This window comes from Hyperoodon ampullatus (genome assembly GCF_949752795.1).
Source record: "Hyperoodon ampullatus genome assembly, chromosome: 3".
Taxonomy (NCBI): domain Eukaryota; kingdom Metazoa; phylum Chordata; class Mammalia; order Artiodactyla; family Ziphiidae; genus Hyperoodon; species Hyperoodon ampullatus.
Genome location: NC_136916.1, coordinates 144,791,201 through 144,817,344, shown reverse-complemented (window position 1 = coordinate 144,817,344; position 26,144 = coordinate 144,791,201). Strand labels below are relative to the sequence as shown.

Here is a 26,144-nt window from a genome sequence, read left to right as displayed (position 1 = left end):
AATCTTCAACATAAAATGTTTCCATGAAAACCTATGTAAATGTTTCCATTTTCCTGAACAAAAAGATAATATAACTAAAATATCCATGTTACATTAACTATCATACTCTGATTTCCAAGTTCTGAATGATTCAAGATAGTAATACAAAAAAGAAATGCCTTTGCTAAATATTTTCCTACCATATTCTTTCAAAATTCTAACAGTTAATTCATTTGATACAAAGTTTCAATAGACTGCGTACCATATTTGCCAAATCCATAGCTAAGATAAAGATTACAAAAACACCTAGAAGATGAAAAGTTTCAAAGTGGTATAAAAACGATCTTTCAAGACATAATCAAAGATGTCACAAAGAAATCAAAGATTTTAGAAATGACAACACAATTCACCAAAATACTAACATATTGTAAAATGTGTGCATTTCCTCTAAAATATGTAAAACCTCTAAAACCTCTAAGTTTTCCTCTAAAACCTCTGTAAAACAGACTTAGATAAAATACTTAAAATCACTCTTATGAAACATGGAGAAGATATTTTATAAAACAAGCCCTCCACCTTTAATAAAGCCACAAATTATAACTCACAAAATCAAGGTTTTAAGTGTGGCCTCAATTCAATTTTCTTAAGTATGAAATCATAGTACTTAAGTTCAGTAAAGAATAGTTTTACATAGTAAAACTGCAGTATTTGGAAGTTCTACAGGACAAAATTGTGCAACATGGTTTTATTTCTGTAGGTTTTCTTTGTGTGTACAAAATCACATGGAATGTTAAGACCATAAATATTAAGCTGTTTGTAGTAAAATCCACTATTCAGACTGGGGACTGGTGCTCTTTCCTCTGATTCTTCTCCACATTTCCAGGCTCTATCATAGCAGACAATACTTATATCACTAACTTTACGTAAAAATCTCTCAGAGTTATTTCTGACTTCAAATATCCATTTTATCACCAAATTCTATTGTCCTCTGTTACCACTTCTCCCAAATGTGCAACTTCCTTTTCATTCCTTCACCTATATCCTTATTCCTGACCCTAGACTTCTCCCCCTAAACTACTATACCTCATTCTCATGAGACAGTTTCCCTAGATCGTCTTTAATTCCACTGCCAAAGTTCTCTCATTGACATTCTGCTCGTGCCACCTACCTATCCTACCTGGGCATTTCAGGGCCTTTGCATTACATTTTTATTCTGCTCCAGAGCCTCACCCTCAGCAACATATTCATTTATAAGGTTGCCAATGACTTTCAACTCCCCTTTAAAATGTCAGTTTCTTCTTAGCCCTGCTAAATGTACCAAATTATCCCTTCAGGTAATCACATTTGCTCCTAATCCATCTGAGTATGGAATACCTTTTACATTTAGCTCTCAATCACACAAGTAATTTATTTAGACAATTTTAGCACAGTGATGACATACACTGTTTCTTTAGTTGTTTGCATACCAATGTCATCCCTATTGGACTGCAGAGACACAGATAAGGGCTGCATCTTTCAAAGCATTCTGTACAACAGCTATCTACAATGTCACTTAACTCAGGTAAGATGATTCACTAAATAAAACTATTATAGAAAGCTTAAATAAAAAAGAAAATTTTTTAATCTCTATGGTTTAACTTTAAAACATCTATGACCTTTCATTTCCATGGACAGTTGACATACTTTGGTTTCTATTAAGCTTCATTCTCACTACTCTAATAATTTTCAAAGCACAGCTAGAATTTAAAGTGCAAGTTGAGGGTTGATATAGGGTATATACTTTTACACCCCGCAATTAGATTCTTTGAAAAACAGCAATGTCAACTCCAAGACTTCTGAGTTACAACTGAATCTTCATACAAGGCAAGAACTTCAGCACCCAAAGAAGAGAACAGCGCATCTTCTAATGGGGGGGGCGGGGGGCGGAGGAGGGTCCCTTCCCTGCAACTGGTTTAGACTAGTTTCTCTATCCCAGGGGCTTTCAATTAGGAAAATTCAATAAATCACCATTAACATCTGGAAACAATATCAGAGAAAGGCTACCCAGTTACTTAAAAAGACAGGAAGGGGTACCATGGAAATCTTTTTCATAAAACTCAGCAGCCAAATTAAGCTTTGCATTTATCTTACCAGGAGAGATTTTTTTCTACCTAATAATAAAAGCAAGTCTCATTCAATTTAGTTCCTTCTCGAGCACCGTCTCAACCTGTCAGAATTTGACAAGGGAAAAAAATTAAAAAGTGCGTGTGTGTGTGTGTGTGTGTGTGTGTGTGTTGGGGGGGCGGGAGGCGGGAGGAGAACACCAGGATTCCCGTCTACCTCGCTTCTTTTTCCGAAATCAGCAAGTCCTGGATTTCCTTCACTCCAAACTAAGCCCTCAGGTTCTAAATATAGTTCTTTAACCCCCACCTCGCCACTCAATTACACAGAAACCTTACCAACTACAGAACCACAGCAGAAACCCCTACAAATCGGCTTGCTATTCATCTCGGAAGTCATGCCCTGCAGCAACTGCCTGTCGCCGAACTGAGGGATGTTACCCAAATACAGCGCAACGGAATCAGACATGCAGAGCACACACGGCTTCTGCGAGGCAGGGAAATGCGACCCGGGAAAAGTGCGCTCCTCACAAGCCTCGGGACCATCCGGGCGGGGGGCGGGTGGTCCCAGAAGGGAGGGGAACAGAGGAGCCCGAGTGGGAGAATCCTTCCCTCTCAAGTAAAAAGGGCTGGATCCCCGGCCGCAGATAACAGTCTGTCCCTCTAAGAAAACGAAGAGGCGGGCAGAGGGCCCTTTGCTTGGGAAGGCGGAATGCAAACACTTTCCGAGGTCCGGGTGCAAGCCGATCCCCCACCTCCGGGGGGAGACGAGGGGTGTCCCGTGGGTGGCTGAGGGGATTCCCGGCTCGCGAGGGGCAGCCGGAGGCGGAGCAGAGTTTCGCCTAACGAACACCCGTGTCGGCTCCGGCCGGTGCCCCGCGAAAGCACGGCTAGAGCAGAGCGGGGCCGCCCGGGTCGGGGGAAGGGAAAGGAGGGAGGGGGTGGAAATGGGATTCCCCCCTCTCTGGGACCAGCAGTAGCGGAGGAAGCGCGCGGGCCGGCCGACAGCGGCGTGCTCCAGCTTGCGGAACCGGGATCCCGCCGCCTGCACTGGCAGCAAGGAGCCCCGCAGCGGCCGCCGCACCGGCCCCTCTGTCCCCAGGGGCCCAGGACTTAGGGTGCGACGGCACTGGGACCTGGCATCCCACGGGGTCGGCCCCAGCTCCCGGGCGACCCCGCGGGAACACCCCAACCTCCAGCAGTTCTCAGCGGTTGTAAAACGTCCGCCCCCCCCCCCCCAGTCCCCTTCCTCAGCCTTCCCTCCTCCCGAGGCCACAGAGAAGGGTCACCACAGGCGAGAAGCCTGAGGCAAGCCGGGGACAGCAGCCGCGGCGGTCCTGGACCTCCTTCCCCCGGTTACCTGTGAGGACTCCGACCCGGATTTGATGGTCGTGGTTAGTGAGGATCATTCCCTCGGTCGCCATGTTTCCCAGCGCAGTCACCGCACTGACGGGAGCCGGGAAAAGCCAGAGCCCGGAGCGCGCGGGCCGGGAGCGCGCTCGCCTCGGAAAGCGCGAGAGCGCCCGGGAAGCGTGAGGCGAGCGTGAGGCGAGCGCTCGGCGGCCTGCGCGAGTGAGAGGCCGGGCCCGGAGGGCGCGAGTCCGCGGGGGGAAGTAGGCGGAGTCAGGGCGCGCGACCCCGAGTCCGAGTCCGAGACAGCGAGCTGCGGGTGGGTTACGCGGTGGCTGCTGAGGGAGAGCGCGCGGAGGCGTAGGAACGAGGCGGGAGAGACTCTTGTCGCTTTGCGGAGCGCGAGACCCAGGGCCGCTGGACGGCAAGAGACTGAGGGGAAAGGAGAGCACAAGCTCGGGAGGTCGCGGGGGCGGACTCGGGGACAGGGGCGGAGCTACACCGCGAATCGTGGAACTCGTGGCGAGTGAGGGGAGGAGTGAGAGCTCGGTGGCCGAGTGCTGGGAACGGGAAGGAGCCCCCACAGCCCGAGCAGAACCGGATAACGCTCCTGGGCGCGCGAGTAGCGCGGGATTGGTTGGGAGAACGCGGGTACGCGCGAGGCATGAACGCTGCCTCTGCCGAGCTCCAGACAGAAGCAATCTCCTGCCGAGCCCGGCGTTTGTCAGCTACTCCGGGCGGCTGTTGGGGCGGCAAAGCAGCTTTCCCGAGGGGAAGAGGAAAGGCGCCAGGGACCCTGGAGGTGCCTTAGAAAGCTGCGTGGGTGGCAGAACCGCAGCTGCTGTGACAGCCCGCGGTTGGCGAAGGAGGAGGTATCCTATCCTGCCTTATCTTCCCGCTTGCCGCCCTAGCATAGGATTTCCCAACTCCAAGTCTGTACCTTCAGGAGGATCCTCACTAGCGAGGCTTAGGAGCCTGCGGCAGAGCATCTTGAGGAGAGATAGCTGGCTTCTCTTTCTCCCGCTGTCGCATGGTTTTGTGGCATCAGGCTTCTTCGCTAAAGGCTCTGCTTTTAGGTGAAAAGCATCAATCTTAGAGAATGAGATTAGAGAATGTTCCTCCCCCCTGAGCCACAATCACAAACCTGGAAATAGAACCCCGGTGGTGGCAATTTTCATTTCAGTATTTGTGGGATATGAGGTTACCATGAAAATAGCTTTTGTTGCCACTTATCTTCATGTGTCTTTCATAAAGTGTGATATGAATCACCTGTGGCTATTTCACATGGGTTTCTTAGTTCCCTTCTTTCTAGCCCTTTCAACTTCTGAATAAAAAACAGTATATACACACACATGTATATGTATTTTTTTTTTCTTCTCAGCTTTGGTAAAACCGGGAAGCATAAAAATGAAAAGCAAAATGTCAAAAAAAAGTATAATCATCAACATTTGTATACAATTAAAATCTCAGTTTGATGGTTATGTTTTATTGTGCCAACTAGAACGTGGACTTACACCTGAAGATTCACATTGTTATGTATTTCATTTTAAATAATGGGAGTACAAAGGGGATAATGGGTGGAATTGAGGTGGGAGAAAATTAATTAGTAAAATTTCTTTTGAGTATGTGTATTGCTAGTATTTTTGACAGTGGATTTAAAATTGAAGCCAGATCATGAACCCACCTCCTATAATAATCTATCACCATAGAGCCTGGGAGCCAATGGATTCTTAACTAGTTTCAAATGAGAGATATATATGTGAAAGTATGTTTTCTTTATTTCAAACTAAAGATGAGCAAATGGTTGGTTACATTACCTTTCTACCTTTATTCCCTCTAGCTCCCCCAAATTTGAAATGATTTTAAAATGTCTTGAATTTTCAGAGAGATAAATTCTAATCCTGCCCACTATAGGTTCTGTAACCTTAAATGAATTGGGGTCTTTATCCTTTATATAAGCTGGTAGATACGCACCCCTTCCATTTAGAATATTCCGTTATTATTCATAGAAAGAAACTGGCACTTTTGTTTCACAAATAACAGAAAACAAGGGACTTTCTGTATCTATAAAAGCAGCAATGGTGAAATTCATTAAAATTTTCATTGGGGGACTTCCCTGGTGGTTCAGTGGTTAAGAATCCTCCTGCCAGTGCAGGGGACACGGGTTCGAGCCCTGGTCCGGGAAGATCCCACATGCTGCAGAGCAACTAAGTCCATGCACCACAACTACTGAGCCTGTGCTCTAGAGTCCGCGAGCCACAAGTATTGAAGCCCGCATGCTGCAACTACTGAAGCCTGTGCTCCGCAACGAGAAGTCACCACAGTGAGAAGCCCACGCACCACAACGAAGAGTAGCCCCCACTCACCACAACTAGAGAAAGCCCGCGCGCAGCAACGAAGACCCAATGCAGCCAAAAATAAATAAATAAATAATAAATTTATTTTAAAAATTTTGATTGGGAAGGGTGAAGATGAATTAAGCCTTTTAAAGTATATGGAGGTTAGTTTGTTAAACCTGCTAAAATTGCTGAAAAGAAGTAATGTTAACAGAATTAAACTGGACAATTATAATAGATGCTTGTCTTTCAACAATTTACCCCAAGTATATTCATCTCAGCTGAATTTAGGAAGCTCTAAGAAAATTTACACAGGAAAAGCGTAGTGACCTTGCTGTCTAGTGGGACTTTTTGTTTTACTGCTGGTTATTGAATGAATATTGCAGTATCCACATGCTTTTTAACTCCCGTTACCATGTGACATTTCTTCAGAATTCATCTGGGAATCAAGTGTTACAACAAAGGAAACTTTCTGGTAAGTGGGAAGAGAGTAGCATTTCCAAAGATTGATAAATGTCTCAGGAACATATTGGGGGTGGGTAGAAAGTGGAAAAGTTCGGAGTTTGTATATAAAGCATTACAAGTGCCCAGGGATTTATTCTCTCCATTCCTGAGATTTTAGTAATGAAAATTGAGTTTACACTAACTGAGAACATAAAAGATGGGTAACACTTGGCTGTCATAATGACTTTCATTATAAAGATGAAAGTTTATCAGTAGAAGCGAATTGCTGAATGAAGGACAGTTGAGTTTTTCTGGTACTGGTGTATTTACATTTAGTCCTCCCAGTACTTTAGTTTTCCTGTGGTTAATCACACTTTCAATATAAATAAGGCAAAAGTTTACTGGCTTTTCTGGGGTTAGACTCTCCTCATTAGCACTAGATGCAAGCAAGAACAAATATGGTAATGCATTATTCTTCCACTAAGGCTTATTCTACTCTTGCCTCTTTCCCGATTGGCTAATAGCCACAACTGAGTGGATTACAAATGGGTGCAAGCAACATTTTGAATATACTTAATGCCACTGAACTGTACACTTTAAAATGATTAAAATGGTAAATTTTGTTAGGTGTTTTTAGCACAATTTTTTAAAAACTGGATGTAAGGTGAAGCTCTGGTTGATTTTAACATAGTATTTTCCCCAAAGGAAGGGTGATAGAGTTCAGATGAACTTTTGACTGACTGAATCTGGCAATGTATTAGTTCCTAGGGCTGCCATAACTAAGTACCACTAACTCAGTGACTTAAAACAACAGAAATTTATTCTCTCATGGTTCTGGAGGCCAGAAATCTAAAATCAATGTGTCAGCAAAGCCATGCTCACTCTAAAGTCTCTAGAGAAGAGTTCTTCCCTTGCCTCTTTCTAGCTTCCAGTGGTTACCTGCAATCCTTGGCGTTCCTTGACTTACAGTTGCATCACTCAGTCTTTGCCTTTGTCTTCACATGGCCTTCTTCCCTGTGTGTATTTTTACTTGCCCTTCTTATAAGAAAACCAGTCATTGGATTTAGGGCCCATATTAATCCAGTATGACCTCATCTTAACTAATCACATCTCCAAAGACCCTATTTCCAAATTCCAAGGTTCTATGTGGATGTGAAATTTGAGGGGACACTATTCAACCCAGTACAGGTGGTCATAGATTACATTACTGTGTAAACATATAAATTACAAACTCAGCCTATTAGAAAAGAATGTTCAGAAGTTTCTCTAAAAGCTAGATTTAGGGACTTCCCTGGTGGTGCACTGGTTAAGAATCCACCTACCAATGTTGGGGACACGGGTTCGATCCCTGGTCTGGGAAGATCCCACATGCCGCGGAGCAACTAAGCCCGTGCCCCACAACTACTAAGCCTGCGCTCTAGAGCCTGCGAGCCACAACTACTGAAGCCCACAGGCCTAGAGCCCGTGCTCCGCAACAAGAGAAGCCACCGCAATGAGAAGCCTGCACACCACAACAAAGAGCAACCCCCGCTCAATGCAACTAGAGAAAGCCCGCGCGCAGCAATGAAGACCCAACGCAGCCAAAAATAAATAAATAATTTTTTAAAAGAAATAGAAAGCTGAGATTTAGAAATTAGACACATTTTTAGAGAAAATACAGCTCTATAGAATAGAGAATACTGGGGAAATTTAAAATTTTTGACCTAATTAGCCTAATGCTTTTCCCCCAGAAGTAGTTTTCTAAATTAGAAATTTCCAAAGTCTAATAAGATAAATTTAGTCAGTCCTACTAATGAAATTGACATTTTGGTTTTAGTTCTGATGCCCTTGTTATCTTTTAGTAAAGTGGAGCTGAGCCACATCAATTTCTCATGGAGTTTGATGACACTTATTTGGGAACAACTAGGACAATGTTTTCCGATGTCTGCCATGTTTATTAAAATTAATTGAACTTTTCCTTCCTTGGACTTTTGATATTATATTCTGCTGCACAGATTGCTGCTTGAATAATTTTGTGCCACAGTCCTTTGTATTTTTCCTCACACTCTCTTCCTCTGAGGTCCCCAACTGGAAATCCAGATGAATGAGGCTATTTTTGGTTGTAAGTGACTGACGCTAGTTTAAGCCTAAAGGAATTCATTGGCTCATGCAGCTAGGAAGTTCAGACATGTATTGGCTTCTGTAAGCTATAATTTAGATGAGTAATGTTTGAGTCCATCTAGGGACACCGGGAAACTCCAAGATCTTTTCAGAGGGTCTACAAAGTCAAAAGTATTTTCATACTAATACTAAGCCATTATGTGCCTTTCTCCTCTCATTTTCTCATTTGATACAGTAGAATTTTCCAGAGGCTACATGATGTGTAGTGATGTCATCACTCTGATAGCTAATGGAATGTGTGTTTGTATATTCTTATATTTAAAAATTTTTAATATAGTAAATACCAATAGGTATAACCTACTTAAACAAAAGCTCTTTGGAGTCCTCAATAATTTTTAAGAGTGTAAAGGGGTCCTGAGACCAAAATCTTGGAAACCATAAGTTTAGGTCATGTCTCCATCCCAAAGCACTAAGGCAAAGGTAATAGCATTTTCTAATTGGTTGGCCTCAGTCATGTGCTCACCCAGAGGATCAGGATCAGATGAACCCCTACCAAATAGACAAAGATCAAGGGAGGATGCATCTGGGTACCATATGTAAGGCTAGTGCCTTGATAGATTAGTAGTTAGTCAGAAAGAGTTTAAACTGAAATGTCAACTGAAACTTAAAATTGTTTCTGGTGATAAAAAGTTGAAAAGCTGGATACTTCCATTAAGGCATCTGAAGTAGCATAGCAGTTGGGAAAATAAATGCATAACACCCCTCCACACACACACACAAAATCTCCTATCTCTCTCTACCATTACTATAGATTTTAATCTTTTCTGAGGGCTTTAATTTATACATTTGATACCACCCACATTGTTTCATGTTAATATTCAGAAGATAGAGAAGCTCTTCCCTGTGTGTCCTGACAATTTACAAATGTACAAGGTCACCACTTACTTATATGGCTGCTTATCTGATAAAAGAAGGAAACCAGAAACAAAAAAGTTTTATTTCTAAAGAAAGCACTGGTTTTTCTCCCTCCTTAATTCAAAGAAAGTGTAGACAAAAGAGCAGGAGGACAGTATTTGCTAGAAGAGGAAGGAATTATTAGATAAGGGAAAGGAGAATGAGATTTGTTAAGTGGAAAAGTAACATTAAGTGTCCAGAAACTATTTAATTTCTTAAAAGGGCTCTGTCTACAAGGCCTTCAGTTTTTAGGATTCAGTATACACAAGTAAAGAAAAAATAGTCCCTGGGACTTACTTGGTGGCACAGTGGTTAAGACTCCGTGCTCCCAATGCAGGGGGGCCAGCTTCGATCCCTGGTCCAGGAGTTAGATCCTACATGCATGCCACAACTAAGAGTTCACATGCCACAACTAAGGAGCCCACGTGCCACAGCTAAGGAACCCATGAGCCGCAACTAAGAAGCCCACCTGCCGCAACTAAGACCCAGTGCAACCAACCAAATAAATAAATAAATAAATATTTTTAATAAAGAAAAGAAAAAATAGTCCCAAACTTAACCACTGACATGGATTAAGTTTAAGTGAACTTTTTTAAAAAATCAAAAATTATTATTATTTATTGGTTTCCATATAATCAAAGCCCAACTACCCTAGAAAAATAGTTTTGTCTCTATAAAAGCAACAAAAAATTATTTTGTTAACCTAAGTAACCTCATTTTCTCCCAGGTTGACTAATAATTGGAGGAAGTGTGGTCGATAAGAATGTTTATACAGTAGTTTAGCTTAAAATGAAGCTTCAGTAGAAGTTTGAAATGTTAGAAAGCATAAATGAATTGGTGAAGGAAGCAGAGATGATGGATTTTTCAGTTGTGCTGAAAAATCTCATTTTACCATGTAATAATTACATTTCATATTTATCTGCCTGTGTATCCCCTGCTGTGGGATTGATTGGGTGCAGAACGTGTATCCCTTTCCAACACAGAACCTTGTTTTCTTCCCATTTCCTAATATTTGATGACTAAATACAAAACATATAAGGCAATAGGGACTTTAAATTGCTAGCAGTGCAGGCTACTGCCAAGGTACCAGAGGGGCTGTTAGAAATTTGCCTTGGCATGTAACAGCTTGCAGAAGCCTCTTCCTATAAAAGGAGACACCAGCTAACGTGGCCAGAGTTCACATAAACAATATTAAAGCTGGATTTTTCTGCCTGGATCTAAAAGAGTAAGGCAAAATGTTGCATACTGTCCCTTGTCCCCTTTGATGACTGCAATTCTAGTTTAAAGATGAAAATAGCAGACTGTTTTGTTGGCCTTGTTTCATTTAGGAAAGAAGTGTGACAAACATTACAAATCACTTTGTGGTCATTGCAAAAAAGCAAATTTTGGGGGTGAAATTGTTAGCAAATATTCTTTAAATAGCTAGAATGTCAAGGTAAAATAAGTGAGATAAGCCACAAAAATAGTACTACCCAAGATTATGGTTATTAAATGTTTTGCTGACGGGATAGAGTTTTCCTCAGTTGAATTTAAAATTGAAAAGTATCTCCCAAGTACAGTCAAGAGTATCAGTGATTTTATTCTCAGAGAAACATAACTGGAATATTATGAGTATAAATAAAATTGTAATGTTTCAGTGCCATAAATATTTTCTGATTACTAATTCAGTTTTGCTAATAATTTGATTCTGAGATGGGAATGCCCTAAATATAGACATATTCCAACCATATTGGAAGGAACAGCCCTTCCTGTAATTTAAACTAATATTGGATTTATCAGTGATTCTCTTGGGAGTTTGGGTATCTCGAATGAGTCTCTGATCTGTTGGGTAAGTTGACCGCATAAATTTGTACCTACAAAGCTGAGATCCATATTCTGGACTTATCAAAATGCAGACTCCCAGGCATAGCCAGCCAATCTAACTGATAACTTTGCACTGCCATATAGGTGAAAGTCGGAATCCAATGTGAAGTCTTAAAGACAGTATAAAAAAAGGCTATAATATTTCAGTTTTGTGCTTTGAAGAAATTGAAAGATTTGGAACATTTGTGGGAAAGGTGATAAGCCTAATAATAATGAACATACAATTTCAGTACTTTAGAGATGGCAAATGATTCACTTTTTAAGGAGTTATACATCTCTGCTAGCAAGTGAATTGTTTATTTCATGCTTTGGTTAACAAAAAAAAAATGGGAAAAAAGGTCAGATACTCATCTAAACCCATTTCAACAGTAAAAACAAGCAAACAAAAAGCATGATTTTAAAACATTTGAATGGTGTTCTTTTAATCCAATTTTTTAAATGGGAATCAAAGGCCTTGTGATTAAATGATGTATTCCAGATAGTCAGTGGTACAATCAGATTTTATATTCCTGATTTTTGTTCTCATTGCTCTGTCTAATCCAATTGACTTGGAAAATCTTTCAGGACTGCTAAAGCACAGAGGGCCTAGATGAGAACAGATGTGGCTTTCTTGAAACAGAATGTAGACTACACACTCAGCTAGCTCAGTTGGTGGAACATGAAACTAATTGTCTCAGGACTGCAGAGCCTGTTATTTTTGTGGTCAAGAGAGGAAAGATATGAGTTAAATTGGAATATGAATTGGCAGTAATAATACCAGGCTCTGGCAATTAGCTTAACTGTTACCGTGGGACAGTAACATGTGGGACTTTGGACACCCTTTCAACATATCTGAACGTCAGTGTCCTCTTCTGTAAAGTGATGGAGATTTATACTTGTTTAAAGTCCATCTAATGCCCAAATTCTATGATTTCATGTAAAGTTTTCCAGTCTGAAAGTACATTTTAAGAAATCCGCCTTTAAAGCAACCTTTAAAAATGTAAATTGACCTTGGGAGAGGGACGATTTTTACTTAGTTGGCTTCCTTTACTCATTACACCATACAAGGGATTCCTACAGGTCATGCAGTGTTTTGTAACAAATCAACTTTCCTCATATTGACATGAGATAGGAAATTAATGACAACTTAATTAAAGAAAAGATCTGAAGATCTCAGGGACTACAGTATGATCCAGTGGTATACTGACACAAGACAGGGTGTCAATAGACCTGGGACTTTGGAATTCACTTTCTGTGGCCTTATGCCATACCTGAGGCTCTATCAAATCCCCGGTACTGTGTTAGGTGATCAAAATGAAAGGATGAAGAAGACACAGTCCTGGGCCTCAAAGAGCTCACAATTTGGTAAGGGAGATCAATAGCTGGGTATATAAACAATTGCAAGACAGTTCGCTAAGTGCTATGGTAGATGTAAGGTAGCCTGAACAATGATTCTGAAACCTGGCTGCACATAAGAATTTCCTGGGGACCTTTTTAAAAAATACAGATGCTTTTGCCCTCTCTCTCAGAGATCATAATTTTTTTTTAATTTTATTTATTTTTGGTTGCATTGGGTCTTCATTGCTGCAAGCGGGCTTTCTATGGTTGCGGCGAGCTGGGGCTACTCTTCACTGCGGTGCGCGGGCGGGCTTCTCATTGGGGTGGCCTCTCTTGTTGCAGAGCACAGGCTCTAGGCACTTGGGCTTCAGTAGTTGCAACACGCGGGCTTCAGTAGTTGTGGCTCGCAGGCCCTAGAGTGCAGGCTCAGTAGTTGTGGTGCACGGGCTTAGTTGCTCCATGGCATGTGGGATCTTCCCGGACCAGGGATCGAACCTGTGTCCCCTGCATTGGCAGGTGGATTCTTAACCACTGCGCCACCAGAGAAGTCCCTCAGAGATCATAATTTACATGATCTGGAGAGGGGCTTAGTGAATTGGTGTTTTTAAAAGTTCCCAAGGATATTCTGATACACAACTAGGATTGAGAATTACTGGGATAGTAGAAGGGCACCAAGCTTGGCCCTTAGGTCAAATAGGCAATGGTCAAGAAGACAAGAAGAGAAGAATCTTTCAGACAGAGGAACAGCTTTGTGCAAAGGCATGGATATAACAGAACTCATGGTGCATCAGGGGAATTGCAACTAGTTCTGTGTAGCTCACTGTAGATGTATGAGGGAAGGGGGTTACAGTGAAAGATGAGATTGGAGATGTAGGCAGGAGGCAGATCTTTATGTGTTTTGTGAAGGAGTTTGGACTTTATACTGAAGTCAAGGGGAAATCAGTAGGGACGTGACATGATCTCATTTCTCTTTTAGAAAAGATAGGTTCAGTGGTGCTGTGGAAGATGGATTAGAGGGGCTGGAATCAGGGAAACTAGTTAAAGAGGCTGTGGTAACCCAGGCAAGAAAGAGAGCCTGAACTAAAACTGTGGCACTGGGAAGGCAGAAGATATTCAAGGAATAGATAACTAGGAGGCAATATCAACAGGGCAGATGGGTGTGGTGGGTGAAAGAGTAAGAGGAGTCTACGGAGTATTATTTCCTTATTTTGTAACTACTTTTGCTCATTTGCTAGTGGAGGATCTGCCCAGAACTAAACACTTCAGAGGTGGAGAGGAACAGCTTTTTACGGACTTGTTAACAACATACAATGTGGTTTGAATCTAGTCATTTCAAAAATCAAAAGCTATCAAAATAATCAGAGGCTGTTTACAATCCATAAATGACTAAATTCCTGACATGCTTAAGGCCAAGCATCTAACTAGCATTTCCACCCATTGTGGAGGGGAGAGAGAGTGGAACTAGCACTAAAACGAAGGTTTGAGAGATTTTAATTAACACAAATGGCTGTACCTAGTCTTTAAATCTGTCCAAAGCAAAGGGAGTGAAAGCCTTCTAATCCTTCAGCGCTTCATCTGGCCTTGACCTCAGAAAAAAGAGCCTCCCTCTTCCTTCATCAAACTGACTTCCTTTAGCTCCTTGTTGTTCTGTGTAGGTCTTTGCACCCAGAATTCTCTAAGACAGGAAAAAACAGAAAAAAATGACAGCTAAAGCACCAAGTGTTCTGGCACTCATTTTGAAAATCCTCTAAAAATATTAAATTAGAATACTAAAAATATTAACAAATGCATTCCAAAATTCTACACCCACTATCTATTCAAGCCTTTGAAATGATTTCGAAAACCAAAGTAATTTTCACATTAGATTCACTTTTGCCAGTAGTTGCTCTGCTCATAGTTGCAGTGTCCATGGTACCTGATGGGGAAAATTAGGAAAATGAGAGCTTTCTTTGAGTAAAAAAACCTAGTTTTATTTTGAGTTGCACGGCTATTGGGATTCATCATAGTACCATATCATTGGAGGACTGACTCTGGTATTAGCATTGATGTGGATTTTCTAATTGTTGTTTTAGAAAATAACTTCATCAAACAATGTTTTTAAAGTTGAAGTGACAAACCTTTTTTTTTCCGTTGAGAGCTCATGTCCCACAGGGAAAAAAAAAATCGTTTGAAGATTACCTCAAGTAAAATCAATTTTATTTGAGAGCCTACAAAGTGTGCTTCCAATACAACTTTTAAATGAAGAAATGAGATGATAAATCATGCACATATCTGCACACCCTCTGGTAACCCAGACAAATATTCCACAAAAATGGCTAACTGTGGACAGTGGAGAACAAACAAAAGATGAAGGTGGGGGTCGGATGAGAAAGAGGAGGCAGAGAGAAAAACAGGCACAGACTGAGAGAGAAAGGGAGAGAATAAAAAGGGAAAGAGGGAGAATTGTAGGGTGCTAAATAGGCTCTGTGGTGAGTCAGTCCTAGGTGAGGGCTGCCAGACTAAAATATAGGACACCCGGTTAAATTTGAATTTCAATAAACACCAAATAATTTTTAGTATATGTATGTCCCATGCAATAGTTCGGACATATTTAAACTTAACATTTATTGTTTATCTGCAATTCAAACTTAACTGGGGATCTTCTTTCTATTAGCTAAGTATGACAACCTAATCCTAGACAAGCTTCTGCTCTCCTGATTGTGTGATGCAAAAAAGTTTAGAATATATTGTCACTCACTGAAATAATCATAATATCAATACAAGTACAGTTTACTTTTTTTTCAACCTTCAAAATTTATATTCAGGAAAGAAGACTTTTGTTCTCCCCTGGACCTCTGTGGAGTTTTATAGGAAGTGAAAGAATGAGCTAGTTTAGAAATTAACTTCGGACTTCCCTGGTGGCGTAGTGGTTAAGAATCTGCCTGCCAATGCAGGGGACACGGGTTCGATCGCTGGTCCGGGAAGATCCCACATGCCGTGGAGCAACTATGCTCGTGCGCCACAACCACTGAGCCCGTGTGCCACAGCTACTGAAGCCCGCACACCTAGAGCCTGTGCTCCACAACAAGAGAAGCCACTGCAATGAGAAGCCCGCGCACCGCAACTAAGAGTAGCCCCCGCTCCCTGAAACTGGAGAAAGTCTGCGTGCAGCAACGAAGACCCAATGCAACTAAAAATAAATAAATAAAAAATTTTTTTAAAAAGTTAACTTCATGACCTACTAATACCATGAACCGAAGGGTGACATTCAAAAGGTTCAAGTTGCTGCAAAACTTGAAAAAGCCTGTATTTGAGGGCAATGCTATTTATCAAGGACTCAGATTGGAGCCAGCTGTGGGTTTCCACCCCTGCCTTTCAGAATTTTAGCTTAACACTACTATTTTCCTTTCAGCAGCACCTGCTGGAGTGTATTCAGCCATCAGGAGGAGCAATATTAAAGTGAAGTAAAGGTTGAAGCTGGGGAGAATGACTTGCTTCCAGAACACAGGGAGTTATAGAATAAATAAGGTCTCAAGAGTATTCATTTCCCACTGCACTGGGCTTTCATCTGAATTTATAAGTGTAGCAAAATATTCACATGCAACCTTCAGCTTCTTAAAAGAGCTCAAGGAAATGCCAAGAGTTGGGGTGGGCGTTTGGGGGTGGGATAGGGGAGGAGAGAAGAGCAAGGCTGTCAGAATCAAGTGTCTTATCACCAGTTCTATTATTATGGAAGATAAACCACTTCTTTAAATACTGGCAGGTGTGATGGGAAACAGCTGAATTTAAAGATTGCTTCGTGCCTGTGCGCTCTAAGATAGGTGACTGCCAAAGGCCAAGAACTGCTCTCTTGACTCTACAGAATTCTGGGAAGGGCTGCCGTACACTCTGGGCAAACTGTAATTTTATACTGGTCTGGAAGTAAATTCCTTCAAATGTGACCCATCTCTTGAGAGACTTCGCCGTGGATATAAAATATTTTTCTCTTCTATAAGACTAGGTGATGAAGATGAGACTAAACCGATGAGACTGACCTGGCTAATGATACATACAACCTGGGCCTCAAGGGAATCTGCACGTAGGGATTGCTTGAAGTGTTACAAAGTCAGTATTAACACAGGATTATATTTTGCTAACCAAACAGATCACACCACTGCAATGCAGCCAACCAGCACACAGGACAATCGATGTGGGAGGAGGAACTCTTGGCGAGGAGCAGTGCGATAACCCTCCCTCTACTTGGAAATGCCTGTAACAGAAGGGCCTGTACCCTGATTTGCTGGAAGGTGTGTCTAAAATTACATTCAATCCTTTAAGACAGAGCTGTGAAATTCAATTCTTTTGAAACTAGAGGGAAAGGAACATTATCCAGGAACACTACTAAGTACTTAAACTTCAAAAGGTCCCCACCTTGCACAATTGCCTGATTTTTTAATTCCTTGCCCTGATCGCCTGATTTATCTGTGGTAGAAAAAAAACAAACAGTATTAGGGATTGTGGAGGCGGGACAGTGGCTGTTTTTGGAATGGAGGACACTGTAGTTCACGGAGTGGAATAATAGGTACGGATTTTGCAGCAGAATGCTGAATTTAATACGGGATAATCAAGGCTGCCAGTAATACACCTCAGTGTCACAAAGCATGGCAGAAAACACCAATAGATCTTTTAATTTTTTCATTTGACACATAAATGTAGCACATTTTGTCCTAAGGGCAATAGAAGACTGATGGCTCCCTGAAGGTTCCTGAATTACCACTGTTTATGAACTAAAGGCCTGGATGTGATTGATGCCACCTACTGGGCTAAATGCAGAATTACAAATCTGTCAACCCCTTTTGGAAGTAGTATTTCTTTTGTTACTGAACAAATTAATATTAGGGGTATGATTCTTTATTGGGAGGATTATACATTAAAAAAGTGATAAGCTTGAATTCAAATCATAGCCTTTAGATGTGGAAGAGTCATAAGAAATCACATACTGGAACACTGTCACTTTATAGCATATTTTAGGAGGTGAGCTTTGGATATGCAGTCAGAAGCCGGGCTTCTCTGAACTAGTTTCTTGTTCTATAATACCTAACCCACAGAGTCATTGTGAGGGTTACACAAAACCATGTTTTCAACATGCTCTATAATATGTTATGGTTGCTTTAGATAAAGAAAAACACTGAAACAAAATGACTGGTCCAGGTCATCTAAATGGTTAGCCTCAGAGTAAGGCCTGCAACTCATATATCTGACTCTAAATCCAGTGTTTTTCCCAGTAAATTGCTATTTGCCAAAATTTGATGGTAAGATGATTTTAGGAGGTAACTGCAATAAATTTAGGAGGTGCTGGAACACAGCATTAAATACTGTAAATCACAGTGAGAAAATTATTCCGTTTTTGATTCTTTCAAACTTGACACCTTGATGGCATCAAGGAGAAGAGTTTCAGTTTGGTGATGGTTTTCTTTAAAACTCTCTACATTTTGCTGATCTCACTTCCTAATTAAAGATAAAACAGGCCTTAGGGTTCAGCACTGTGTTAGAATACTAAAATTTTGTTCTCTGTATACTTATTATGTTTACTTTCTATTATAGAAAACTACATTTGTTTTTCATTTACAACACATATTACTGTTGGTAATAATATCTTAATATAACTACTTTAAAAATCCCTCTATGAAGAAAACTAATATTTCTTTTGTTTTCTTTTCAATAATTAAACACTAGGTTATAAATAGGTCAATAAAACCAAAATCTAAGACTTAAATTTCATATCCACTTGGGCTCAAACAAACTCAGAGATTTTGTATATGTGTGTATTAGAAAATGAAACTGGTCTACAATCAGTGCTCAATGCATGTGCAGTCAATAACACACAAGCAATGAGTCACGCATGCCTGTGGCTACATGTACTTGTGGTAACTGAACAGTTTAGTGTCCTATCGCTTAATACTCCAGAAGCGTTAGAGGAGAGAAGAGAAAAGAGGATGTTGATCTGTGGGCTGTTCTAGTTCAGAGTTCAGGGATTCAGTGTTTTGCAAGCAAGGGAAAAAAAATCCGCGGTGATCACGCTGAATGGAATCTTTCACTATTTTCTTGGCTTGATTTGAATCCAGAGTGAAAAGATTTTTGGCTCCTTACTCTATGGATCCCTTGAGATGACTTACAGCTAATTTTAAATGAAATAAGACGTGGATCTCTCGCCCTCATAACCCTCCCCTCCTCTATCTTTTTAATTTGCATCTTAATGACTTTATACTGCTTCTGGTTGTATTCCAGGTTCTTATTGGAGAAGCAAACCTCAAGCTTTCTGCTTTCCAATTCTTATCAGAACAACAGTTAAAAGAGAGACATGAATGGAACACTGGCTGAAGGATAGGTAGTTCCTCCAATCATCCAGATTTTCTAAATTTTAAATATGGATCAAGTCAGACCAACAGAGTGCTATGGACCTGGACCAAATCATCTTGAGCTGATCCATCGCTTTTAAAAAAAGTTCACATCAATAATTTCTTATCAGATTGTGCCAAGGAACAGATAAGAAACAGCCTAGGAAATTTAGATTCTGAATTTATTTTAGAAATATTTTTGAGGACATTAGCTACCATGACACACATAGAGTGTCCTGTTGCCCTGATGAGGACCTGGAAGAGAAATTTCTCTCTCATTTCAGTACCAGTAAAAGCTGTGTTTCTTCTGAGAACTTGGTTTATTTTTATTTTGTGGACACCATAAATTCATGTTTCTCTTTTGGGGAAATTCATAACCAAGACTGAAGCCTACCTGTACCAACTGTATGGTACTTTCATTACACATTTTTATGTATTTACCTGGCTTCAACTTATTTTCCCTTTGCCTTGATTTAGTCATCTGTTTATTTGATCTTCATGCTGTGTGTGATTTTATAAGTTATTCAAGCCCTTATGGAATATGATTGAGGAGAAATTAGAGACATACATATTAATACTGATAAAACATTGGCATCCCTTAGCCATTTCTTATTGCATGTCTCTTTTTTAAATTACAGAGTTCAGATTCATAGATCCATGAAAATTTAAGAGCCCTTTCTTCCTGTCCCTCAGAAAACCATTCCTTTATTTTTTTATGATAAGCTATATGATTTCCTCTAATGATGCCATAAATTCTTTGGGGTGGGGAAATGGTGAAACTCCCAGAGGAATATCTGGATTGGTGAAACTCACAACCATTGTCGGATGTCTCTTTGACCTTCTATTCTGAAGTAGCAGAGTCTATTCCAATAAGATTTGTGATATCAAACTACTCTAATTCCTAAGAAAGGGGTCGAGGTGAGGAGAAAACTAATATTTTATCAGGTGTCAACTATGTATCAACTACATATGCTAAGCACACAATATATTACTCAGTCTTTACAAAGGAAAATTTTATTTCCTCTAGAGGAATCCTTATCTTGATATAAGAGTTTCAGTGTAATAATAATGATGATGATAGTTAAAACATTTATTATAACACTGCTAACTAACTTACTGTGTGCCAGGTATTGTGTTATCACTTTACAGATAATGGGATCTCCAATGTAAAACAAAACAAACCTCAAATTGTGTACCTATGACACTCTACCTACCTACCGACCCAGGAAGATTCAACAATGCTTGCTTTGGCTCAAAATTCTGCTGTATGTACAGTGATAACTTCAGATCATTGGGCTTCTGGTAGTTCTTCAAGGCTTCAATTCTCAGCTCAATCACTTTGCCATTAAAGTCATTCTATAAGAGAACATTTTTCAAAACTACTCCTATAGTATTGACTTCTCTAAATCCACTATTACCTGAAACCTTTTTACTCAGAAGTTTAAAAATGAACCTATCATGCTCAGTCTTTAAAAGTGGGCAGAAATTATGTGTGATTTTTCCCCCATTTCAAATAGGACAAAATCAAGATCATAGGGAAAAAGTGCTATACTCAAGGTGAAGCTGGAGATAGGTCTCTTCAGTCATCTTCCCACAAAACATTTCTTTTAGCATGACAATTGGTAATCCAGATGAGAGGATCAGGTTTACCATTAGGAAACTAAAAGCCTCTATATTGCATGAATGAAATTGTACCCTGTGTCCAGCCTTGGAAGACTTAGTACCTGAATGAAGTTAGCTTGTTCCTGATACCTGACCCATTCCATTTTTCTCTGTTGCTTTTCCTGGTGGAAGAAAGAGCCTCCGGTGACAAAGTAAATTGAGATCAGAAATCAGTTTTCTCAATATGCTGCAAAGACTTTATAGCAAAATTATGGTGTCATAGATTCACTAATATATTGGTTTCAACTGCAGTCCTCTTAATTGGCATCACCTGTACATCCCACTCTCCGAAAGCTAAAAGCTAAATGAACAGGATCGTTTTCTATCAATGAGTTGGCTGCAGGAAGATTAGATACAAGCATAATATCTCTAAATAAATGTTCAAAAACAAATTAACAAGTGTTTTGACATCACATAGCTATTTCGAAGTTGTCATTATTGGTACAGATTTTCCCACTTTGCTCTAGCTATCATGATTTACCAGAAACTTGCCGTGTCACTCTGACTCAAATGTAATACCCCAAGGGAACCAGATCTCCTATAAACTTTTGTATCAGTTCAGGAGCACACTTAGGCAGATTATTGCTACATTAAAGATTTCTAATCTATCAGCTCTAAAAGCCACTACTTTCAGAAAGATCATACTACCTTCCTTATTTCTTTCACTTTCTATGCACACAATGTCTCCAGTTCATTCTTGGTCTTCCTAGATGATGAGGGGGGTTTGGGAGCCTGGGAAGAAAGAAGAGAGCTAAAGGAAAAGGAGGTCCCAGGAAAGAAATGCAATGTCTTAGCAGACAGTAAATCCAATATACCCTTAAGGCCCAGATCCTTCCTATCTGTCTACCCTAATCAGTCCTGATTCTCAATGGGCTGTTGCCATCTGTGTGCATCACAGACTCTGAAATTCTAAGCACCATGCAGTCCACTTGCCTTTCTGTCCTGTAAGTCTGCTTTGTTCTTTATCTGCAGTGCTTTTTGTTGATCACTGAGTTCTGTGCTGAATGTCTGTAGCTTTTGGCAAAGCTTTTGGCAAAGCTTTAAATTACTGGGACTTCATGAGGGAAGTGGAAAGCCAATGTCAAGGCTTTTGGTTCCTGCCAGTCAGAAAACTCTCAGGCCCTGATATGAAAAGTGTACTACCAAAGGAGGTTCAGAATGGAATGAGCCCTTCCATCTGGTCTTTTGAGTGAAACTTATAATAATAAAAACTATTAACTGAACCTTTATTATATGTCAATCACTACTGTAATCTACTTACTACATTACTTATTTACTCTACTACGTTACAAATGTTCTCATTTAATCCTCACAGGACTATTTTTATTTCCATTTTATAGATAAGAAAACTGAGTCTTAGAGAGGTTAAGTCATTTGTTTAGGGTGACTCAGGTAGGAAAGTACAGAGCTGGAATTTGAACCAGATCTCTTGAACTCTGAAGTCTGTCTTCTTAACCACTAGGCATACGATCTTATCTCTCTATTTCTCATTGTCTAAAAGTATGGGGAGGGAAAGTCAATCACAAGCTCAGGTATATGGACATCCCTTATACAAAGTCTTTTGGGAGCTCTGGAGAAACTGGATTTTGATAGAGGAATGATGCTGGCATATTTCCTATCACTAAGACTCAAGAACTCAGAAACTAAAACTTCTCACAACTCATAGAATTGATTTGTAGCTGCCACTGAGAACTAGGAGCAGATCTCAGTACAAGATGCAGGGCTTGATAGTATCCTAATTATCTGTGGAAAGGTGAGATGGAAAAAGCAGTCAGAGGTCACACTCACACCTGTTTATATCACAAGACAATCTGCTATTCAGGTCTCATAATTTGTGAAAAAGCACTTGGATCCCAAAGGCTTAGTCCACAAAGGAATTTCTACCCCTGCTTGGTTTCCCAGCAAAAGGCCATACTATTTTTATATTAAACAATGCTGTGATTGTTGCAAAGTCAAAGGGGAATTAGAATCAGGTATTTGTTCATTCAACTTACATGTATTGATTGTCTACTATGTGTCAAGCATTGTGCTACATGCTAGGGATTCCAAGATGAACAAAGCAATCAAGATACTGAAGAAGCATGTATTCCAGAACAGGGCAGGGAGATAAGAAACAAATAAAATAATAATAACACAATAAAATAAAAAAAATAGTGAGCTTATATTATAAAAAGTGCTATGGAAGACATGAACAGAATTGTATAATAGGAAGTGGGGGGGGGGTGATGTCCTTTTTCAGGTGGAGTGAATAAGGAGGGCTTCCCTGAGGAGGTGACATTTAAGCGGAGACCTGAAGGATGAGAATGAGCCAACTATAAGAAAATAGCATTACAGCCCAGGGATAAAGCAAAAGCAAAAGTCTTTAGAAAGGAAAGGTCTTGGCATGTGGAGGCCAGTGTGGGAGGGGAGGACTTCTATGAGAGGAGACTAGAAAGGTAGGCAAGAGCTAGACTATGCCTGGAACAGCTGTAAAGGGTTTTCCTAAGAAGAGTGACATTACTTGATTGTTTTAAATTAGATCAGAGAGTGAATTGGAATGAGGCATGGGTGGAAACAGAGGCATGAAAAAATGAGGATGTGGACCAGAAAAAAGGGAAGCTTCTTTGCATTATGGTTTGTAAGACAGATAATTTCAAGAGATCCCTAGAGGCACACATACCTTGTTCCATAGCATCTCCATTTCCTTCCAAAGCATCTTGTTTTTCCTTTCCTGTTGGAGAGGAAAAAGCAAACAAATAGAAATATGTGTTTGTCTAGTCATTAAAGTTGGAAAAAATTACTAATAGGGGCACTAACGGGTAGGGGCATAGTAAACCACAGAGAAAGGCAGTAAATTGGCCTAGCCCCAAACCCAGGAACATGAGAGATGAGATTGATGATGATGATAAAAAATAATAACAATTTGGAATAGTAACTTTAATTATGGTAATTGTGGTATATCAATATAGTAGTGAGTTCCTCACACTTGAACCACTTAAGATGTTCTTATCATATGGCAGTTTCTTTGGGGCTTAGACCACTAATTTTTAATTTTTAAGATACTTTGTGTTGTTAATTTTTTAAATAAATTTATTTATATTTTTATTTATTTATTTTTGGCTGTGTTGGTTCTTTGTTGCTGCGCAAGAGCTTTCTCTAGTTGCTGAGAGCAGGGGCTACACTTCATTGCTGTGCACGGGCTTCTCATTGTGGTGGCTACTCTTTGTTGTGGAGCACAGGCTCTAGGCGCGCGGGCTTCAGTAGTTGTGGCTCGGGGGCTCTAGAGCACAGGTTCAGTAGCTGTGGCGCACGGGCTTAGTTGCTTCGCGGCATGTGGGATCTTCCCAGACCAAGGCTCGAACCCGTGTCCTCTGCACTGGCAGGCGGATTCTTAACCACTGTGCCACCAGGGAAGTCCTATATTGTTAATTTTCAAAAATTTTGAAAGAATCTCTCAGACCAAACTCTTTCCTTTCTTTTACTTTGGTTATTTTCTGTTTCTTCTGAAATGTGAGGGGTTAATATGCTTGTATTCATTAACTTTTAGTTGAAAAGTTTTTCAAAAGTCAAAAAAATAGAATTTTTGCTAGCTAGTTCTTATTCTTCCCAACATTTCACCTGACTCCCTTTGGTTCACCCAGAACTTTTCTAGATCAAGGACCTATGAGTGTTGGAGCACCAATGCTAGAGATGAGCACTCTGTCTGAAAGCAATGGAATTGAGAGCCCTGTTCAGAAGGCCATTCCCTGGAGTGCCCACCAACCTCTTACCAGATTCTGCTTCACCTCTTCTGCTTCCTTGATGAGCTCAATGACTGAGGACTCACCATTCCCCTTCCCTGCCATAATCTGCCTCATGATCTGCAGACAGAGATATCACAAAACATAATACTTCCTAAAAAGAAATATTAATATTCCATGACCAGTTAGAAACTACTCTACCATGAGAGGGAGATAGGGGCTGAAATCACAAGATTTACGGAAGTCCTTCTAGACATAGAAGGTCTCCAAAAGACAATTTCATTCCTAATCGACGTTTGCCTTAGGTATGTGCTCTATAATGAATTCTGTGCTCTGTAAGGCTCAAAACTTAGGTCTCCAACAGCTAGTGAGACTCCTCTCCACCCCTTCAGAAGGAAGTTTTGTTGTATGACTTTTGGGGTAGAAAGGGGCGTTTTTTTGCCTCTGTGAAGAAGGAGGTTGAAGAACCTCTTGTCTTAAGGATAAATCTCAGAATTATTCCCTACCCCCATCTCTGTCCATCTCCCCTACTTTGCTTCTCCACATAAAAACATTTGAGTTAGTTGGAGAACCCACTTATATGCTTATGGTAGCCTCTAGAGAATCAAGCCATCAAGAAGTTTCTGATAAAATCCGAATTAATATCAAATCTATGACTGTAAGAGAGGATATTCTTTAAAGGTATTAATTAACTTATGCTTATGTTCTTTGTGCTTTTCCCTCTCTAATTATAAGGAAAAAAGCAAGCCTTTGTGTTCTCTTGCTCTGAGAGGGCTGAGTTTCTTGGTTGTAAACAGCTGGTGCTTGACTACAACTTTCTGCCTGGCGTTTGTTCTCACAACTTTCTGCCTGGCTTTTGCTCTCCAAAAGTCTGAGCTCCCTGAAATGTTTATGGTAGGGTAGAGAATGAAGGTAGACACGTTAAGGTGAGATTCTCTGAAACTAGAAAGGAAAAAGAGAGTTGGTGGATCCCAAGAACAGTGAGTGCCCTAGCAAAGAGTTAAGACCTCAACTGCCTAGTACATTTAGTAAGGCCAGACCCTAATCCAGAGGACTTTGATGCTCAGAAATGATTACCATTTCACTGCTTGGCAATGGAAGAACAGAGTCATCTATCCTAAAGTGATTCCACAAACATGAATGAGGAGCTATCTTTGTGACCATGATGGATTGAGGATAGTAAAGTCTCTTAACAGTTTCTTGGGAAGAAAAGTAATACCTGTCGCCCTGTGAGATGAGCTGAGTTATATTTAATTCTACTAAAAGAAGAAGGATTCCTTGCCACCCTGATTTTGTGGTTACATTCTTTTAATTTACTATAGCTGAAGGTCTAAACCTTTTTAAAAATGTAAATAGTTATTGCTAAATCCTATGGATTAAAGTTCTCTTGCCTTTCCCCTTCTAGGAAATCCTGAGAAGGGAACACTTACCTTCTTTGTCTTTCCTCCAAGTTAGACGTCAACTTCTGGAATAACAGCTTGATCTTACCTTCTAGAGGTTTTAGCATCTCTAGCAGTTCCTGCTTCCTTAGTTTTAAGTCCTCACTCAACTCCTTCAAGTAGTTGTCATCTGTTTTTGAACTTCTGTGGGAAGAGACACTATATTTGCCTTCAGCTCTGGCTAATAAAAGAGACCCTCTTTTCGTTCCTGGATAGTTACCACTTGGCATCCTCCATCAAAGACTCACCTTGTTTTGGAAGATAAGTAAGATCCTGGAGAGTTTGAAGCACTTGTCATCTTGAAGGAAAACTTCTACTCTAAGAATAAAAAAGGTCTTCTTGAAAATATGTGCCTTCTTATTCCATTCATTTAAGTCATCATTTTTGTGCTGCTGTTCTTGAAACTCCTGTTGCATTGGACAGATTTTTAGCTACAGGCTGAGGTCACAATGGCACTAAGACCACAGATTTAACAGGTCTTTTAAGCAACTCCAACATCAGTGACAGCTTGTTGACTGAAAATACT

At 40.5% G+C, this 26,144-nt stretch overlaps 2 protein-coding genes across 10 annotated transcripts in view; both read right to left on the bottom strand.

The window, feature by feature from the left end:
• The window catches only part of GPHN (gephyrin), a gene marked incomplete at both ends in the record, with an annotated part of 652,555 nt that extends 649,053 nt beyond the window's left edge, over window positions 1-3,502 (bottom strand). For all 9 annotated transcript variants that reach the window (XM_079700388.1, XM_079700393.1, XM_079700386.1 and 6 more), the window contains one exon: window positions 3,439-3,502. In XM_079700388.1, the coding sequence (XP_079556514.1) occupies window positions 3,439-3,502 (64 nt within the window). The remainder of the gene's footprint in view (window positions 1-3,438) is intronic.
• A 10,495-nt stretch (window positions 3,503-13,997) lies between these two features.
• CCDC196 (coiled-coil domain containing 196) lies at window positions 13,998-25,916 on the bottom strand (the record flags this gene model as incomplete). The annotated part of the gene is given in 10 exon segments (XM_079699180.1): window positions 13,998-14,117; window positions 20,017-20,154; window positions 20,523-20,582; window positions 21,109-21,129; window positions 21,133-21,192; window positions 21,394-21,468; window positions 23,120-23,170; window positions 24,210-24,306; window positions 25,610-25,762; window positions 25,867-25,916. Coding segments are annotated over 10 exon segments (825 nt in total).
• Window positions 25,917-26,144: the final 228 nt, after the last annotated feature.